The sequence below is a fragment of the Molossus molossus genome, unplaced genomic scaffold (genome assembly GCF_014108415.1).
Source record: "Molossus molossus isolate mMolMol1 unplaced genomic scaffold, mMolMol1.p scaffold_m16_p_21, whole genome shotgun sequence".
Classification (NCBI taxonomy): Eukaryota; Metazoa; Chordata; class Mammalia; order Chiroptera; family Molossidae; genus Molossus; species Molossus molossus.
In genome coordinates this window covers 43,363,459-43,384,529 of record NW_023425357.1, presented here as the reverse complement: position 1 = coordinate 43,384,529, position 21,071 = coordinate 43,363,459, and the positions used below count along the sequence as shown (strand labels likewise).

Here is a 21,071-nt window from a genome sequence, read left to right as displayed (position 1 = left end):
CGCGCGCGCCTCCCCGCCCCCGCCCCTCCCTGTCCCCAGGCTCAGCGCGCGGCTCTGCTGACGTCAGCGGGCGGTCGGCGGTGCGGGGTGCGCAGAGCCGCTGGCGCACTCGCGCTGCGCTCGCCCCCTCCCCCGCCCGGGCTGTGGCGCGCGCGCTCGCTTGCCCTCCCTTCATTTTTTTCTCCCCTCCCTCCAGCCTCTCTCGCTCCCTCTCTCCCCTTCGAGCTCCCGGCTGGCTGCGGCTACCTCGCGCTCTCCGTCTTCGGTAGACTCCACCGAGCGATGCGAGCTCTGGGAGATAGCGACACCGCCTCCCGCTAGAGACCTGCCCCCGGGGCCGGCCCCCTGCCCAGCCCTGCCCAGCGCGCGGGGGTCAGCGAAAGCGCCGCGAACGCACCGACGGCTGAGGATCGGCGATGCACATGCACTAGCAGCATCCCCCGACTCACTCCCTCCACTCCCCGCGCCGCGCCGCCTCCTCCTCCGGCAGTAGCGGCAGAAGGACCCACCCTGCCCCCCACCCCACCCTCCGCCGGCTCCGGCTGCAGTTCCTGCCTCGACTATTATTTTATTTATTTTGGGTCCTGCACAAGCCTCAGTGCCTGCAGCCGGCGCTTCCTCGGACCGCGGGCGCCACCTGCCTCGGTTCCAGAGCCCCAGACCCCGGCTACCCTCGCCTCGACACCCCCAGAGCCCCGCCAGCTGCCGCGAGTCTACGCTGCTAGAATCTTGTTAGCGGCTGTCTTTTGGGGGGGCTCTGGTTTCCCGACATTTTTGTTTTCAGCCAAAGGGAGAATAGCGTGATTTTTTTCCCCCTTTGAGCCCAGGCTCTGCTCTCTGGGGGGGTGGGGGGCGCGCCAAGCCGGGGAGCCGTGCCAGCCGAGTCGTGCGGGCTGTGGCAGGGAAGGGGCCACCATGGGATGTACTCTGAGCGCAGAGGAGAGAGCCGCCCTCGAGCGGAGCAAGGCGATTGAGAAAAACCTCAAAGAGGATGGCATCAGCGCCGCCAAAGACGTGAAACTACTCCTGCTGGGTAAGAACCGAGCTGCCGCCCCCATCCCCCGACCCCGGCCACTCCGAAACCCCTCAGTCAGCTCCCCCACCCCATTCGCGCCTGGGGAGACCTGGTCCCCAAGTTAGCATCACCATGTGCCAGGATCGCCCACCCTCTCGCATGCCTTACCCCCCTACCCTATACCCCATTCCCCTAAACTGACACTTACCAATTTCCTCCCCCTCCCCCGTCTGTCCCAACAGGGGCTGGAGAATCAGGAAAAAGCACCATTGTGAAGCAGATGAAGTAAGTCCCTGTGGCACTGGTATTTGTACTTTTATTAAGAATAATTTTTAATCTTTTGTATTACCTTGCTCACTCCACGTTGCTCTCCAGGCCCGGTTTTTAATTCGTGTACACACACACACACACACACACACACACCTGGATTTGACTCCCCTCGCCCATTTCCTACGTTGGTTCTAGGTCTCACACCCCAAACCCTGGGGTGGGTGTTGTTTGGGAGGGGAGGGGACAAGGAAAACCTGTAGTTGTATGAATGACAGTGTCCGCCATATTGATCAGAACATCACACTATTGGCATGATTATGATCATTACTCTTGCTTGCGGGGTGTTCTGTGTGTATTATTGCCTCTATTTCTGTCTCTGTTTCATTCTGTCTCTCACTCCTTCTTCCTCCATCCCTCACTCTATACCCTTAATCCCATTACCCCTGCTTTTCTCCTGGGGCAGTGATTTTGAATTTGGCTAAAACATGGAGGGAACCCAGCCCTAGATTGCTGGGGTGGAGGGTCAAGTGTCTGCTGTTCATGGATTTGGTGCTGAATTGGAGGTTGTAGTTCCCCCCTCCCCCCAAAGAGAATGAGGGTTAGGGGAAGGGGATTGTGGTAGGGGAGGGGATGGGTTTCTAAGTGGATATTACTGGCACAGCTGTGTATCCAAGGCAGAGGTGGAAGGGGAAACGCTGGCTGTGAGGCTGAATGCCCACCCCTTGCTCCCCCCCCCCTTCCCCCATTCTCCCAGCGTTTGCTGTCCTGACACTGGCAGTTTTCGTTCCCTCTGTGGCCTTTATCAATATATTTATTTACACTCTGCATAGGCCATGTTCCATGTAATCTACCCACAATGCGGATTTCAGGCCCCACTTGACGATGCCCCCTTCTGCCTTAGATATCAGTTTCCCCTCCTAATTAACTGGGGGTGGATTTGAGTGATGGTGGAAAATTAAAACAAAATGGGATATTTCTTCTCTTCCGCACTTTCTCAGTAAGGAGCCTCACCCCTCCTTCCCACTCTCAGGCTCGCTTCTTGCCCCATCTACTCGACAGTTTCTGGTGAGCCCACAGGCAGCTTGCTTGGGGAGGGTGGTGGTCTGAGGGGAAGGGGTGCGCCCTCCAAGTCTCCTGGCCCTGCTGCTTCCGTTGACCTGTCAGTTCCGGATGGAGGAGTTCCTTAAGACCATTTAGCGAGGATTCCACGTTGCTTTGCTATGACACCTTCGTGCACACACAGCTTCTAATTAGGGGTTGCTGTGCAGTAAACAAAAATGATTATTTTTCAACCTGACAGAATAGTCGAAGTAATTGCATCCCGTAGGAAAACAATGGAAAATAAAAACCCCTTTCATGGAAAGGGGGGTAAGAGACGAAGCGTGCTTGCAGTTTCAGAAACAAGATGCAAAAATTCTTGCATGTGTAACAGGCATGACAAGCGGGTTCTAACGGCGCCATGATGGTAGGGAGTAGCGACTTAGAGACAATTTTCCCTGTCTGCTTGACATGTTCTTATTTTTGTTCGCGAGGCCCCTGGGGCTTTCTGTGCAAAGGTCCCCTGGGCTCACCGCACCCCCTCTGAGCCTCTGAGCCACCGGTAATTTGGCCTGGGGCTTCTCTGGAGCTTGTGCAACCCAAATGGATGGAGAGGCGGGGCCTGGGGAATTGCTCTTTGCAACAAGGTGCATGTTGCATCTGCCGGGAGCCCTTGCAGGTCAGTAAATGCAAGCAGAGCCACCTCTTTCTCTCCAGGGGGAGATGTTTTAAAACTTAAGAAGCCTGTAATCTGCAGTGGCGGGCTCAGAGCCCTGTAGAAGCCCCAGCCACCAGAGCTGGGTGAGGTTTCAGGCGTTTGGAGTGGTGGACAGCGCCCAACCGAGGCTAGAAAAGTCGATGGGGCTCAGCTCGGCGGTGCTCGGCAAGGCTCGACGCGGGCTGGGCGCAGGACTCGGAGGGACTCGTCAGTGTTCGGAACTGAGTCGGTCCGGTCCGGGCGGAGAAAGCCGAGCTGCTTCGTAAGGGGCCGAAGGCATTCGGAAATGCTCGCGGGTGGGCAGGGGGTGGAGGAGGGGAGAAAGGGGGTGGTATCCTAGAGTCTGCAAATTAACTTTGCATCTACCAAATCACCTCCTTGCCTGCTTTTCTTAAACATGCCCCATAAATTAGGTTGATTTAATAAGAAGTTTAAAAATATATGCCGAGTCCTCCAAAAGGCACCTAGCCTTTTTTATTCAATGAGAGCTGAGCTCTCTAAGGAGATAGATGTGCCATTTTAGAATGAAAATTTCTAATTATGTACTGGGGCAGGAAATCTTAAATGAAGGCTGTATGTAGACTTAAATGTAGACTTTCTTGGGATGTAGATTTATGTGTCTCATATTTGGTTACACTAAGGAGGGGGAAAAACCCACACCAAGCTTTTGATGTTTGTGATGGTTAAATCAGATATCTGAGCATTTCTTCTCTTTTCCCTGCACTCCCTCCTTTTGTCACCCATACAGGACACCTTTTTGAAGAAAAATTTCAGGCAAAACTGAGATTTTGTTGGTAAAACTATATATACACACACACACACACACACACACACATACATATATATTTTTATAAATACACCAACTCTTTAGAAAATAGGCTAGGTTTGGTCAAAAGGTCAGTCAGAGAGATTTCTGGCTTATGTAAATTTTGCTACAAGGGACCCTGGTGGCCTGTCCTGAAGCATTCATGAATGGCAGCTTTTTTCTGTAAGTCCTCCAGCTTGGCTTGAAATAAATCAGATCAGGGCTTTGTGCCAAGCTGGATGCAGGACTTGTTTTATTAACCACAAAATGTGGGATTGGTGTCACTGTATTCTAGTGACAAATTCTTTTGAATCCTCCCTTACAGAGATGGTTTTCCTGATCACCACTAAGCTAAGAGTCACTTGAGTCAGGAGAATTGTACTGTGGGTGGGGCTGGGCCTGAAAATCTAGGTGGCAATTACAGAAAGCAGTTTCGGACTTGCCTGTGCAATACAATTGGTGACCAACCAATCAGGCCATATGTATGAGTTAATGAGGTTGCTGTTTAATTTCATCTGGGCAGATGAAATTAGAGAGATCTCTATGGGTAATGTCTTGATGATGTCCTAATGGAGACTGCAGTTTAATGGCTTAGCCTGTTGAATTGAGAGGAAGACTATGGATATTCAGACATCTCTAAATCCTTTTTAATCAGCATTTCCGGAAGAGCAAAGAGCCATTCCATCCAGCCTGTGTTGTTATCCATATTGTAATGTGCTAATTGAAAGGAATAGTTTTCTCTATATGCCTGTAATAACTGAAGTTATATGATAAAGGACTGGCTGGCATATGCTGCTTACAACAAAATGTCAACACCTGCATGAGCCTAGGAACATTACAGGGAGACTGACCTTTGAAATTATTTTGCTTGCTACATGTTGTAATGGGAAACTTGCATCCACTTAAGAGATATCACAGATTAGACTGTCATTTTAAAAGCCTGATTCTTAACGATTTATTAAAACTTTCATTTGAACACAGCTTTTGGGTTTGTTTTGAATTTGTGTATGTGATTGTGAACTAGTGTTTGGGAGCTCTGTGTCAGACAATCCAAAACATTTTAGTACTGAGAAATAAACACTGATAATTGAAACAGCACAAATATAATTTCACACATACCATGAGTAATCAGTGCCCTTTTTTATGTGTGGCATTTAAAATAATTTTGCTTACTTGGAGGTTGCAGCCTCACCTGTGATACAACCTCACCTTTTTTTTTTTTTTTAATATTTTTATTTAATTAATTTTAGAGAGGAAAGGAGAAGGAGAGAGAGAGGAATAGCGGTTCGAGAAACATCCATCATTCACCTCCCTTACATGCCCTGACCGAGGATCAAACCCATAACCCAGGTATGTGCCCTGACCAAGAATTGAACCCACAGCTCTTCCATGCATGGAATCAACCATGCTCCAACCAACCAAACCACACCGGCCAGGGCCAACCTCACCATTTTTGTAATCAATGAGACTCTTAGTTATTCAGACTAATCAAGATTTTTAAGAGTTCATTTAATTTAATTACCAAAACCTTTACAAAGAAATCTCTTAAAGAATTATATTTTATGAAGTATAGAATCGACAGAATATCACTTTAAGTGACTTCCCATTCTAAACAAATAGTAACAACTGCTATTTGGCCTTCTACCTGATGAAAATGCAAAATGAAGTATGGAGTTACCATGGGCATCACAGTTTGCCCTCATTTGAGGTGTTGAGTTTTCTGTGATGTTGCATCCAAGCAATCTGTCTCTGAAGCATTAAGTAGATTTTTAGGAAGGCAGAGAGTTTGAAAGTGGCAATGAGGCATGGCCTCCTAGCTGCTATGCTTTACATACATGGACACAGTAAATAGAGCACTTTGGGTGTGTGCTCATTCCCAAGGTGCCTGCTCAGTGCCACTGTAAAACAGATTTAAGAATTTGCCTGATAAAGACATCATACTCATACAAATATCCTAGCCCTTATAGTGGGATATGATTCTAAGGACAGACCCCACCCTGTCAGGGAAGGCAATCTTAAGATGTCACCCGCTGCCAGAGGCTGGTGGTTTTCTCCTACCAGCTCATTCTGGTGTTGTAATTAGGGTGTCTGCTATTAGGGTTGGGTTCCGGGCAAGCCTGTGTTCATTGAACACACCCCTGTTCAGCACCTACTAAATGGTAGGCATGAATGGAGGCAGATGGCAACACACAGCTATTACTCCATAAAAGTGCAGCTGTCTAAAAGGGCATTTCCTGCACATCCCTAACGGGTCCCATGTTGAAGCAGTGCTCCACCAAGAGCCACTCTTCTAGATCTTTGGACTTGTTATCTCCGCAATCATCCTCCCAGCTGTTTTGCTACCCTCCCTTCCTCCTGTCTCCATGTTTATTCAAATGGATGCACCTTGCTCTCTGGAGACAGCGTGAGCGCGAACAGAATGTCAGATCAAGTAGCAGATGAGTTCTTTTTTGCTGATGGATGGTGCTCTCTCCCTCCTTACTGTTCACTGAGCTGTAAATACCAGCAGACCTTCCTGCCAGAAGAGTAGCAAACAGTCCACCTGATCTCCTGAGGAATTAGCTATGGAATTCTTGAGCCTTGGTTACCTGTTAGATTCTGAAATAGAACCATTCTGCTTGTTGAAAGTGTTGTTGCTGATTAGATTAAATGGATGAGGTTTTATGGGGGATTGACATGACTTGAAAGGAATCCAGAATTTCTGTTCTCTTTGTGGCAATAGATTAGATGTACTGCACCCAGAATCAGAGTACTCTTGTTTCTTTAGCACAGAAACTCTCTAGATTATGTTGTGCTCCTGCTAAAGGTACGACAGGATCACTCGTGTTTTTCAGCTGCTCACAGCACCCTGTCTCTGTTAACACTGGAGACTTAATATCAGTAGAATAAGATCCTATTTTTTGACATGTGCTCAGTCCATCTGGATGCAGGGACTTGGCTCCCTGTCTCCCAGGGTGTTTTTAGTTTCATTTTATATGAAGCTAGCAGACCATTATCACAAGAGCACATCTTGAGCTGAAAGACAGTAGACAAGCTGGTGAAGGGATGATTTTAAACATCAACAAAAAAAATGTTGGAAAGGATTAGCCCCATAGGTGACCCTAGCAATGAACAACTTTTGATTTTGGAAGAAGAAAAATAAATGTGTGTGTGTGTGTGTGTGTGTGTGTGTGTGTGTGTATACAAGTACTACAGGGATTTTCAAACAGCAAATGCTGTGAGAAGAGCACTTTACCCCACTTTCTTATTGATGACATCATCCTAAGAAGCTAAAAGGTGTTCAAATGAGCTCCACTCTAAGGATTTGTTAGAATTTGTATCACATTCTTATTTTATTCTGTGCCCCTCATTTGTGCACAATAGTGGTTAGAAAAGAAAGCATTTAACAAATCAGTCATTAGCACAGAGGGGAAGGAGAGGAAGAAACAGTGGCTAGTTACTGGTTCAGAGAAATAGGTAGTTTCTTATTTAGAAAAGCAGTTTAGCATGCTTCTCTAAACTTGAGAGGTGATTAAGAGCATGGACTCTGTAATCAAATCTTAAATCTTGGCTCTAACACTAACTAGATATGTGACCTTAAACATGATACCTACCTTTTTGTGCCTCAGTTTCTTTGCCTGTAAAATGGGCTTGATAATAAAAATAACTACCTAATACAGTTGTTGTGAGCATTAAATGATGTAGTATATGGAATGCCCTTATAACAGTTTCCAGAAATCATATAAATTTCAGCTTTAGTTTTTATTCCTTTGATTGATTAGCAAGTGTTTCTTTCCCATATGGAGTTCTCTTCTCCAGTATGTGGGACTTAGCTGCTCTGACAGCCAGGGGGGGCTGCTGTGGATCATGCTCATGGCTTCTTCCCCTTGCCTGCTCTGCAGCACCAGTTATATAACAAACTGTTGTCATAACTGACATTTTTGATGGCGCAGCTGCTTCAGCCCAAGAGACTGGAGCGATAGTACAAAGAGGGAGAAAGAGCACTGGACTTGGAGTCAAGACAAGTGGCTCTGCCCCTGTCTCTCTGAGGGCTCTGTTTTTTTTTATCCTCACCCAAGGACATTTTTGCATTCATCTTCAGATAGAGTAGGAGGGAGAGAGAGAGAAATATCTATGTGAGAGAGACACATCAAGCGGTTGCCACCCACACAACCCGAACCGGGCTGGGGACAAACTGCAACCAAGGTATGTGCCCTTAGCGGGAACCGAACCTGGGCCTCTTTGGTACCTGGGCCAATGCTCTAACCGCTGAGCCAAACCAGCCAGGACTGAGGGCTCTGCTTTCTAAAAAGCTGGACCGGGGCTACCCCAAATCCCTTTCCTATTCTAAGTGGTCTACAAATTGGGAATTACCTTCATTCTCAGGGTCTTTGAGTTCTCTGATTCAAGATTCTAAATATAAAAGTATCAATTATGGTTCCATCCTATGGGGATAGGGGTACCCATGAAAGCTCTTTTAAGGTCAAGATAATGGCACAATGGCAGCCTTAACCACAAAGCTTTGTCAGCCAGGAAAAGTCATAGTCCTAAGAGGCATTTTGAGAAAACCTCTTCTAACCAAACTTTTCACGCAGATGTGGTTCTCAAACCAAAGAGAAGGATCTGAAAGTATCCTGTTAGTGAGAAACAGGATGTTCCTGTGAGGAGAGACCCAATGACATGTTAGAAGGAGAATTTTGTCTGTGACTTAGAAATGGAGACAGTCCTGCCTTCTACCAGGATGGCTGCAGGTGAAGGAACTTGCTGGGATTCAAGTGCCTAAGATCCAGGGACTTGAGAGATTGCAGACCAGTAAAAGGGGAGGATCAGGAGAACTGTGTTTTAATTTTGACTCATTCTTTAATTTGACTTTGGGCAGATATTTAGCCCCTAATTCATCTCTTAATTAGGATATGGGCTTTCAACCTAGAATGTCTCAGGCCTCTTGCCAGTTTCTTAGCTCTAAGACACAGATGCAAAGAGAAACCTAGAAGCCTGAAATGCAGGGGGGATCGTGGGAGTATTTACCGCCCACAGCTTTTATCTGCTGAGCCATCTTTGTTCTAATTTTCTTTATAGAGAAGAAGAAAAACATTGTGCTTTTCATAGCACCAAAATTAAAATAAAATAAAATAAAATTCTACAAGGCTAATAGTCGGTGCCCTGAATTTGTCCCCCTACTCACTTGATTTCTCAACCAAGAATGGAGAAAAGAAAAAAGGGGATATATAAGTGTAGGATATATAAGTAAATATAAAGATAGGACTCCATGGTCAAGGATTTACCTTGGATTCACTGCCTATGTCTTAGCCAACAGACAGTAAAATCCCCATGCAGTAAAATCAAGCCTGGGTCACCTGCCTCCAGGGTCTCAGAGCACTAATATTTATTACATGTTGTTAACTAGGGTTTCTGTGTATGTCTCCCTTCCTAGTCTGGGTGCTGCCTCCCTACCAGAGTTCTCTAAAGCAGAAATGGGTTTTTCTCATAATACAGCACTGGGCCCAATGTCTGGTACCATTATGAAGATGAGGTACTTCATAAATGTTAGTTGAAGAAAAGAGAGAATGAAATGAGATACACCAGGAATGCAAACTCATTTCTACATGAGCTGGAACAATAATTCTGAAAGCCTTTGGCAATCATAGGCTATGGTCATCATTTTTTATCCAATCCATCATCCTCACTTCCTTTTTTACACCAACCTATGAGGAAATACAGTCATTAGCTCCATCTTACGGATGAGGAAGTAAGGCTCAGAGAAGTTAAGTGGCTTGCTTAAGGCCACACAGTATGGTAAGTGAGTAATGCATTCAGATTACAATTTGTCTAATTCCAAAATGTATGTCTTTTCCTTTCTAACTCTATATTGTTCTTGCTAGAATACCATGTGGGTAATTGGGCAATGGGGCGTGAGCAGGCAGGGACCCAGTACCCATCAGCAAGTGGGATGGCACTAGCCTTGGTTAAGGGTGATAGCTGATTTTGTTAGTGCTGGGTTCCTTCTGGAAGTGGAGGTGGTGGTCATCAACATGTATCACATTTATTCTGACACCAGAGTGTTTCCTAACCATCCTCTGGAAAGCTTCTGAAATCATTTTTTGTTCCTGCCTCAGAGGTGTGGGCCATTTGTAGGTGGCAGCAAAGAAGCTGCCACTGGAGGCTCTGGCTTTGATGGAAGCAGGTGGCTTGGAGAAGACTTGGGAAAGACAGGATAGTACAATATCCATCCATTCAACCATTCATTCATCTGTTGATCCATCAATCTGTCTGTCCATCCATAAGCATTTACTGAGTGCCAATGGTGTGCTAGGCATGTACATGATGTCATGGAGGTAGAGAGGAAGGTCTCAGTCCCTGCCTTAGAGGAATTCAGCCTAAAGGAAGCTACATGTGAAAGACAGCTTACACTTCAGGACAGGAAGTACCATGAAGCTGTGGGAGAACAGAGGGCACCTACATTCTCTAGGCAGGAAGTTTAGAGGTCAGCCAAGAGAAAATGACATGTGGGCTGTCTTAGAAATGAGTGGTAGTTAGCCAGATAGAAAAAAGGAATTCCAGACAGAGGGACCAGCATGTGCAAAGACACTAAAATACGTCACCATATGGAACATGCTGGGAATGTAAATAATTGGTTTGATTTAGAGTACAATATATAAAAGTGTCAAGAGGTGAAGGGCAAAAGATGAGAGAGATCAGATCATGAGGGGCCTTAACTTTTGTGCTAAGGACTTTGGATTTTATTCTTAATATAATTAAATCCCATTGGAGGTTTTTAAGAGAATAAGATCAGTTTGCACTTTAGAAAGATCTCCTACATGGACTGGGCCAGGGAGTCAGGTCTGGAGGTTAGGAGACCAGATAGAAAGCTATTTCTGTGATCCAGGTGGGGAGAAATTAAGAACTGAGTTAAAGTAGTGGTAATAGGGATGGAAAAAGGAATCAGATTTAAGAGAAATTTAGGCAGTGGAATAATTGAACTTATTTGATGATAAATTGGAAGGGCATTGAGGAGGAACCAAACTGTCAAGGATGTAGACAAGAATGAGTCCAGGTTTCTTGGTGTGGGCCACTGGTGGGATAGTAGTGCTATTCCCTGACATGAAAAATGGAGAAAGAAGAGGGATGACTTCGGGAGAAAAACGATGACCTAGTTTGGTCATGTTGATGATTCTTGTGACTCACCCAAGTGCAGATTCCTGGCAGGCAGCTGGATATGTGGATTAGGAGATAGGACACACCTGGGGAGAAGGGTCAATTTGGGGGTTTTTGTTTGTTTTTTAAATTTATTTTTAATGTAATCTTATTGATTTTTAGAGAGGAAGGGAAAAGGAAAGAAATAGAAACATTGATGTGAGAGAGAACCATCAATCGGCTGCCTCCTGTACACCCCCTACCGGGGATCAAGCCCACAACCTGAGCATGTGCTGTGACTGGGAATCGAACCAGTGACGCTCAACCATTGAGCCACACTGGCTGAGCGGGAAGGGTCAATTTGGAATTCTGTGGAGCTTATGGGCAGTGAGAGCCATGGACGTTGCTAATGTAACCAGGCTGAGTGAGAAGGGGAGAGAAGGCAGAGGATGCATCCCCCAACACACCCCCACCCCCAGCTCCAAGAAATGAGAATCTTGTAGAGAGAAGAGCCTGTGAAGAAAACTGAGAGTGAACGATCTGACAGATGGAAAAAAAACCCAAGGTAGAACAGTATCATGAAAGCCAGGGAAGGAAAGCATTTCAAGGAGGCGAGGAAATGGTTAGTTGAGTCAGATTCTGCAGTAGTCAAATAAGAGGAAGAGTGGCAGGTGTGCTCTGGGTCTGGAAAGTTGTTGGTTACTTTGGCAAGAGCAGTTCCATGGAGTGGTGGGAGAAAAGCCAAATTGCAGTGGGAGTTAAGTGGTAAATGAGACTGAGGAAGTTGAGGCCCTGAATGGAGACTCTTGGAAAAGAAACCTGGGCTATAGAAGGAAGAGGAGCTGGGGAGGGAGGAAAAGGGGTATATTAGCTTCAGGGAGGGTTTTATTTTTATTGTTACTCTGGCTATCATGGAGGGACTTGCAGCCATTGAGAAGCTGTAAAGAAAGAGCCTGAATGTAGGGAGGGGTATAGGAGAGGAAGTGGTAGAAGGGGTAGAGCTCCCCTGGGATGGCATAAGGGTTGCAGATATGGATGACAGTTTGATCTGGATCTGAATGTGCATCTCCTTCTATGAGAAATTTCAGGGTGTGATGGTGGAAACAAGAAGTTGAAGGAGTTCCTGTCTTATTTATTTTTCTCTGTGAATTGGGAGGAATTAAAAAGCAGTTGTGCTTATTTACTGGCACACGAAAGACTGCTGATCTTTTCCATTTAAACTACTGATTTATTAATTTACCCAGTGTTTATCTAGCACCTGTTTCAGGCACTGTTCTAGGTGCTTAGAGATTTCGTCGTGAGCAGGTCATGTCTGAGGGGAATCAGGCAATAACTTTGTTAACAAATAATTGGACATAGTAATTGAAGATTGAAAAATTTCTGGAGTCACACCTTTGGGTGAGGCCTTATGCTATTCACAGAGGAATCTAGTTCCTGCCCTCCGAGAGTTAAATCAGTTGGAGGAGACCAATCAGTGCCACAGAGCAGAGAAGAGGCAATGGTGGAATTTAATTTGCACAGGCGCTCAGGATTACACCTCAAAGCAGCTAGGTGGAGGTTGGGAATTCAGTGGACACCTGTTGTTTTACTCTGCCCAGCTTCACTCATTCTAGGCTGTTCTGGTGGAGTTGCCCATCCCTGCCTCCTACCAGTGGGCTTGACTCAGGCCTTGCCATTCACAATATCCTATTCTCCTGGCCACAGTGATTGGCCCAGTGATGGAATGGGACTCAAGCCAAGCCAGTCAGAGTCCTGCTCTGGAATTTTATAGTTATTGTGAGAAGAAACTCTTTTGTTTGGGATCCCAGCAACGTCCTGGCTGGGTTGGAATGGTGGAAGCCTGGAGCTTTCTGTATCCATGTTTCTACATCTCCATTGCTCTCAGCAAGGAGGAAGCTTGCTCATCACGGGAGAGGCTGAGGCTTTGAGAGACTGGAATGTGAATGAGGGAGTGGGGAGGAGAGAGAGGGAGAAGAGAGAGGAAGGAAGGGAGGGACATCTGGTGATATAATTGTAATCACTGGTGCTCGCTCTGTGGACTGGTACTTATGTGAATCAATAAATTTCTTATTTAACATAAACTTTCTTCAGTTGGAAGACTCTCCTTTATAACCAAAATCATCCTGATGAAGAGGGAAAGGCCTTCCAGGAAGAAAAACAGTATGAGCTACAGCACAGAAGGAGGACTGCAACGTGCAGGGCACTGCCAGGGACCAGTAGGCAGCCTCTGGGACTGAAGAGTTGGCGGTTTGTGGGAATATGAGGAGAAGTGATTGGAAAGGAAGAGTAGAGCTATATTGTAGGGTCCCCTGGTCATTTTGCTAAGGGGTGTATACTTTAAATACATATTCCATGGTAGGGTATTAGGGTGCCAAGGCAGGGGAACTTAGGGAAGGGACATCAGAGAAGAGGCTTAGAAACAGAGAGGGTGTGGGGGTTTTTTGTTTGTTTGTTTTTTTTTGGTTTTTTTTTTTTTTTGTCTAAACTAGGAAATTGGTAGGAAAGTCAATAAGCAGTTGGATGGAGGAGAGATTTTGGAGAAAGAAGATATGAGGCCTTGGTGTCCGGTTGGACAAATGGAGAAGAGAGTAGATCAGAGCAGTCCTCTAGTTTTGCATGTGGGTAATGGAGTTATGTCATCAAGTTAGGAAGCATGGGAGCAGGCGAGAGGTAGCAGAAGGAAGACAGCAAGTCAAACCACAGGCACAGATTTCAGTCCTTGAAGGATAACTTTTGTGCTGTGCTCACAATGTTCAGCGGTTTCCTCAGGAAGTCGTCTGGCTTTTAGAAGAGGTCAGGGCTGGAAGGAGAAGTGGGCTCAGCTGCCCTACGTGATAGGGTCATGAGAGTGGCTGTGACACCCCTGGAGTGAGTACACAGGTGGAGAGGAGAAGGGGGGCCCAGGACAGGAGCCTCCCATTGTGGAGGTGAGCAGGGGAACCTCCTTCGGTAGATTCATTGGTCGTTCCAACTGGGGAGAGGGGTTGGAGAACAGGGAAGCAGGAGGAGTCTCAAGGTCATCATTTAAATCTTGCCATCCAGCAAAACAGATGTTCTCGTGGCAAAGGAATTCCCCACCTTCTCCCTTGGCCACCCCCAACTGAGATAATAAATTATAACAAAATTAAGCTTTCAGAAATCTAGTGCTAATTGAGAAAGAAAACTGGGACATCAGCTCAGGGAATTGTGGACACCAATGCGTGTTGTATCCACGTGTACTCTCCACTGAGAGTGTGGAGCACTACAAGGTAGGAATTTGTCTCGTAATACTGTCAGGGTTTATGAGACCAGGATCATGTGCTGCTCTTCCACGGGGAGGATTGCTGAAATGATCCCAGAGTACAAAGACAAAACAGCCTCAGCTACATGGAGAAGCACTAGCCCAAAAGTGCTGGGGAGGGGGGCTCTGCCTCTAGAGAGTGCAAGCCTGGGGGCACCAGAGGACAAGGGCAGGAGAGGCACCAGCTCTGTCTTCAGGACATTCTGTGGCCCCATCAGTGAGGGACTTTGAGGAAGGGCTGACGGAATGGTAGTAGGGAGACCCTGGTTCTGAGTCATAGCCATTCCTTCCACCCTTTTCCCTACATATATAAGGTCTGTTTCTTCTTTGAACCCTTTCTTCAGAGTCTCAACCACATGGACCTCACTCTTCCCTAACTTCTTTGGCACCTGTTTGTTCATTCTGTGAATACCAATAACCAACCATGTGTTGACACTTTCTAAGTTTTTAGGACTAGAGCTCTTAAGACCAACAAGCACCCCTGTCCTCAAGGACCTTAGTTTTAGAGAAGAGAGGTAGACAGTAAACAAGTAAGTGAGTAAGCAAGGTCATTTCATATCATGAGGTGTTCTAACAGGAAATTGGGCTTACATAGTGGAGAGTGGTTGGAGGAGATGAGGGATAAGAAAGCAGGTCAGGAAAGATCTGAGGAAGCAGAAATCACAGATGCAAAGACCCTGAGGCTGAAATGAGCAAAAAGAAGGCCGGGGAGGCTGGACCATAGGGAAGGAAAAGTGATGCAAAATGGGGTTAAAGAGGCTGGGAAGAGCTACTGTGTAGGGCCTGGGGGCCATGGAGAGGCATTTGGATTTCATTCTGGATGTCATGGGTAGGGGTGGGGGGCATTGAAAGACAGGACAACTTGACATGACTTATATATTAAAAAGATCCCTTTGCAGTCTGGAAAAAGCAAACCCACAGGGACAGAAATCACACCAGTGGTTTCTAAGGATCATAGGAAAGAGAGATGACTACAAAGTGCCACAAAGGAACTTTTGGAGGTGAGAGAATTATTCTCTCTTAATTGTAGTGGTGGTTACACAACTGTGTATGTTTAATAAAACTCATCAAACTGTATACTGCTGTGCGGAAGGTGGACAACAGGGCATAAGCGTGGAAATGGGACCATCACACAGTCCACGCAGCACATCCACTCACTGCTGGTCCTACAGTTTAGCCCATATTGTGTGCTGTTCCTGGTGGCTTCCTAAAATCAGTTTATTGATGTGTCTTCTTAGTTTTCCTGTTTACATAGCTTTCCATTACAACTGGCGTGAAAGCTCAGTGTGGGTAGAAACCATCTGCTTCTTTTATGTGGTAAATGCTTATTACGTATTTCTTCCTTATATTTGAGTGGTGCTTTACAGTTTACAAGCTGCTTCTACATTCATTATCCCCTTCGAGCCTTACAACAGCTGTGTCAGGCTGCACAGACGTGACCACATCCCCATTTTATAGATGAAGAAACAGAGATGAGAAGTCAGCGTCTCAGGATGAGAAGCAGGAATCTTTTTTTTTTTTTTTTTTTTTTTTTTTAATCATCCTCACTCGAGGACATTTTTCCATTCTTTGTTCAGATAGAGTGGGAGGGAGAGAGAGGAACAGAGAGAGAGAGAAACATCGATGTGAAAGGGACACATCGAGTGGCCGCCACCCGCACAACCAACCAGGGCCGGGGACAAACTGCAACCAAGGTACATGCCCTTAGCGGGAACCGAACCCGGGTCTCTCTGGACCGCAGGCCGATGCTCTAACCGCTGAGCCAAACCGGCCAGGGCGAGAAGCAGGAATCTTGGAAATAATGGCCTTGCCAGTTTTTTTTGGCTGTCAATGTGATTTGGGGGAAATTATTTAATCTCTCTGAACCTGTTTCCTAATCAATAAAAAGAGAAGAAAAATAAACACCTTGCAGATACACTGTGGGGATTAAATGAAGTAATGTAGCTAAAAGCACAGAGTTGAAATTTACTAGTAGTAGATAATTATATCATTTTTAGTATCAGAGGAAAATGATTTATTTAAGGTGATGTGGCCAGTACATGATGAACTAGTCCCAGTTTTTCTGACTCTGGAGGTTTCTCCTTCCATTACACCGATCAGTACATCCTTCCTGGTTGTCAATTGATTGGTTCAGGGCTAATTACTTTCACCAACTCACATCCTTCAATGCAACCATTGATTAATTCAGGAAATATTTATGGAGCGCTTACCATGTGTTCAACACAAGATATAGTGGTAAGCCAAGACAGGGTCCATCTCTGCCCTTGAGGGTGGAGATGACCTACAGTTAATAAGCATTATAGCCAGCTGCTAGGTGGAGGATGCTGAGGGAGCACCCACCTCAATGGAATATAGGAAGCTTTGTAGAGGAGTAACATTGAAACTGTCTTATTTTTTTAAACAGAAAAGCACTTTTGCCCTGGTCTTTTTTACTCAGTGGTTAGAGCGTCGGCCCTCGGACCAATGAATCGCGGATTCGATTCCGGCCAAGGGCATGTACCTCAGTTGCAGTTAGTCCCCGGCCCTGGTCGGGGTCATGCAGGAGGCAACCTGTTGGGGTGTGTGTGTGTCTGTCTGTCTCTCCCCCTCCCTCTCCTCCCTCCCACTCTATCTGATGATAAATAGAAAAATGTCCTCGGGTAAGGATTTTAAAAAAAGCATTTTTGTTGCAGCATAGATCAATATACATGCAAAATGTGCATTAATCTTACGTGGTTAACAATTGTTTTAAAAAGCAAGTGCTCAATCCAGCCGGTATGGCTCAGTAGTTGAGCATTGACCCATGGACCAAGAGGTCACAGGTTCAATTCCCGGTCAGGGCACATGCCCAGGTTGCAGGCTCAATCCCCAGAAGGGGGCGTACAGGAAGCAGCGGATCCATATTTCTTTCTCATTGATGTTTTTTTTGTTTTGTTTTGTTTTGCTAGAGTGGGAGGGAGAGAGAGGAAGAGAAAGAGAGAAACATCGACGTGAAAGGGACACATCGAGTGGCTGCCACTCGCACAACCCAACGAGGGCCGGGACAAACTGCAACTGAGGCACATGCCCTTAGCGGGAACCAAACCAGGGTCTCTCCAGACCACAGGCCAACGCTCTAGCCGCTGAGCCAAACTGGCCAGGGCTCTCACTGATGTTTCTATCTCTCTCTCTCCCTTCCTCTCCCTCTCTAAAAAAAATCAATTAAAAAATATATTTTAAAAAAATCAAGTGCTCATGTAACCATCACTAGGTAAAAATCTAGGACATTGCTAGTATCCAAGAAGGTCCTAAATATCCCTTCTTGATCACAGTTGCTTCTCTCACTCCCCACTACCTTGACTTTCATGGTGTTTCCTTGCTTTTCTGTAGACTTTATCCCCTATGTATGCATCCTCTTACACAAGTTGGGGCAAAAGTAGGTTTATAGTTGTGAGTACGCAAAACACAGAGTTTATTCTTGTAGTATTATTTATTAATTATCGTATTATTTTCCATGTGAATAACTGTAAACCTACTTTTACCCTACCCTGTATTATTCACTTCATTGCTATATAGCATTCATTACTATGTACCAGCTATGAGTATAATGGGATTATCCATTGTACTGTTGATGTGCCTTTGAGTTATTATGAAGGATGCTGCTGTGCATACCTGTTTAGATATATCCTGAGGCACATGCATTTGTGAAGTGTTCTTTGAAGTGGAATTGCTGGGAATCTTCAACTGTATTAGATAATGCCACAATATTTTCCAAAGTGGCTATCCATTTTATACTCATACTAGCAGAGAGAATTCCTATTGTTCCATGTCCTTGCCTCTATTTGATCTTGTCAAGCTTTTCAGTATTTGCCTAACTGATAGGTAAATAGTTATCTCATTGTGGTTTTATTTTACCTATTCTAGATTACTAATGAGGTAAACAGCTTTTTATATATTTATTGAACACTGTGAAGTATTCATTTGTGAAGCACCTGTACTTTTGCCACCTTACTTTTAGGTTATAATTCTCATTAATTTGTAGGAGTTCTTCATATGTTCTGGATACTAGTCCTTTCCCAAATGTCTTCATTACAAATAGTGCCTCCTGTTCTCTAGTTCTGCACCTTGTTAATGGTGCTGTGATAAAAAGATGTTCTTATTTTTACTATAGTCAGATTTTTCAGTCTTTCCTTTTTGGTTAGTGTTTTTGTGTGTCTTATCTTTCTTTATTTTGAGATGGCAAAAGCTGTCGTGTTTTTGTGTGTCTTATCTTTCTTTATTTTGAGATGGCAAAAGCTGTCCTCTTTTTTTTCCCTCTTCAAAAAGCTTTTAAGCTTTTTTTATTTCATATTTTGGTGTTTTATTCACCTGTAATTGATTCTTATATGTGGTGAAAGACATGGGTTTCATTTTTTCCCCCAGATGGTTAACCATTTGTACCAGCTCTGCTTGTTGAAAAGGCCATTTTTGCATCACTGTTCCATAGAGCCACCTGTGTCTTAAGTCAAGTGTTTATACAAGCAGGGGCCTGTTTCTTGGCTCTCTCTTCCATTCTGTTGGTCTCTGTATTCCTATGACAGCACTACACTGTCTTGATTAGTATAGCTTTATAACGTGTCTGGATATTTGATTTAGCAAACACCCCCTCACCTTGGTCCTCTTTAGGAGTATTTTAGCTGTCCTCAGCCCTTTGTGTTTGCATGTAAACGTTAGAATTGTTTTATGTTACATACACACACACACACACACATACACACAAACCTACTGGAATTTTGATTGGTATTTATTTGAATCCACTAATCTGTTTGGGTACAATTGACATCTTTATATCTTGAGTTTTCTTGATCCATGACAATGTTATATTTCACCTTTTCTTTAAGTTATTATAATTTCTCTTTAAAATATTTGTAATTTTCCCCATCTCTATGGGGAAATTTTTATATACATTTAATTAGATTTAGAGCTAGATACTTGATATTTACAGTAGTCTTGTAATTGCCTCTTTTTCTGAATTACATTTTGTATCTGTTACTGCTGTATAGACATACAATTGGTTTTTTCTGTATTGTCTTTGTATTCATCAATCTTACTTAATTATTGTATAAAATCTAATGGTTAATCTATAGATTGTGAGGCCCAGAGAAGGGAGTGACCTGTCTACATTCCCATGGATAGCTAGTAACAGAGAAAGAATGAATGGAGTCCCCTTTCTCCCTAATACATGGCCCTTTCTGAAACACACGGCCCTTCACAGGTGACTGTAAATTATGCACCTTCCCAAGGGAGAATATTTAGGAAGGGTTAGTGGGAGCCATTTTGGGAAAAGGCAATAATAATATTTATTGAAGACTTATTATTTAAAATTTTTAATATACGTGATCAGTTTAATTTATGATCAGGCTATTGGCTATCCTCATATCATAGATGAAGAAATTGAGATTCAGAGAGTCATTCCAAAACACTTGTTTAGGGTCATCTCTTGGCTCATCACCAAGAAGACATCCCAGATTTGGAGGAGTCCTGTCGCTCTGTCAGACATATACCAGTTAGCATGCCTGCTTTCAGTGTAGACACCCACAGACCTCTCTGGGCCTCTAGCCCTCAACCATGCCATCTCCCAAGGCCCCAGCCCTGTGCACATCTCGGGCCGCCACAAGTAAGCTGTACGAGCTCCTTCAGGCTCACGGAGGCCTGCTTATTGTCAGCTCTTGGGTTTAGTTCCTACGCCAAGTCCCGAGATCAGTTTCCACCCCTGCCCCTAACACAGTTCCCTCCCAAGGAGAAAATTTGTTCACAACTTGTAGGGTTCTAGGAACCAAATTAGGAGTTGCCCTGGGCATCTCGTTTCAGTCCTGACTTGAAAATACAGTTGGGATTTTATGAGCCTGCTTTGTTATACAGTGGACTGGAGAGAATTTACAGTTGCCGTCCTTCCTGGTACCCCTTCCCCCAGTCTTGGTGACTGTCAGGAGCTGCCTGCAGGCAAGGAGGAGGTTTGCTGTTGCTGGCTGTGCAGAGGAATTGTGAAGTGGTCTGTTTGTGAACACTGCCCAGCAGTGCTCTATTCAGTGTGACAGCTTCCTACTCTGGAACACACGGCCCTTCACAGGGTGACTGTAAATTATGCAACTCCGGAGTTAAACAGTGAGCAGTAATGGCAGAAAGGAAGGGACAAACTGGATTGCAGCCTGGATCTGAAATACGAGTGTGCAGACTTCAGCTGTTTGGCTATGGATGGAAGGAAGGTCTTTAGCGATTGAGAAAAGCCAGGAAGTCCTGTCAGAGGGCTACTTGTGAGAGTAGGTTTTACTTTTTTAAAAATGTAAATGTTCTTTTCAAACCCTGTTTACCAATTCAGGGAGAGGTTTAGAAACTAGGAGAGACATTTACAAAAGAATGTAGTCATATGGTGTTAACAGAAGTAACTGAATGCTGTACACAGTATTTAACCTTTGTCCTGATGACCCTAAGACATTGTTTTTTTTGGTTATTTGTGCTAAAAATCAGCAGTGCCACTAAGGGCAGTTGGTATGCTAACTCCCTCCCCCACCACTACCACCACAGTCCTGAATGCAATGAACTCTGCTTTGATATGCTTTATATAACTTCCTGTCTCTTCACTTGCTGTCTCTTGTCACATCTTGCTGTTTGCAGGTTCTTACCTCAAGCATATTCGCCTTCTACTCTGAATCTGCAATGGCCTGCAAAACTAAATGGCTGGGTTTGTCACAATAGTGTGTAGGGCAAGAGTAAATAGGATATAAGTGAGGACCTGAGGAACTTTTCTAAAACTGGAATGTTTGTGCTTTAGTGCCTGGACTTGTCTACATTTCTTCCTATTTATGACACGGGATTAAGTGTGTAAAAATGAATT

At 44.9% G+C, this 21,071-nt stretch overlaps 1 protein-coding gene across 2 annotated transcripts in view; it reads left to right on the top strand.

Moving 5' to 3' along the window:
* The first annotated feature begins 200 nt into the window (after positions 1–200).
* GNAO1 (G protein subunit alpha o1) overlaps positions 201–21,071 on the top strand; it is a 151,205-nt gene continuing 130,334 nt past the window's right edge. For both annotated transcript variants that reach the window (XM_036275444.1, XM_036275445.1), the window contains exons 1-2: positions 201–1,033; positions 1,258–1,300. In XM_036275444.1, coding sequence (XP_036131337.1) covers positions 916–1,033; positions 1,258–1,300 — 161 coding nt within the window. In that variant the 5' untranslated portion in view covers positions 201–915. The remainder of the gene's footprint in view (positions 1,034–1,257; positions 1,301–21,071) is intronic.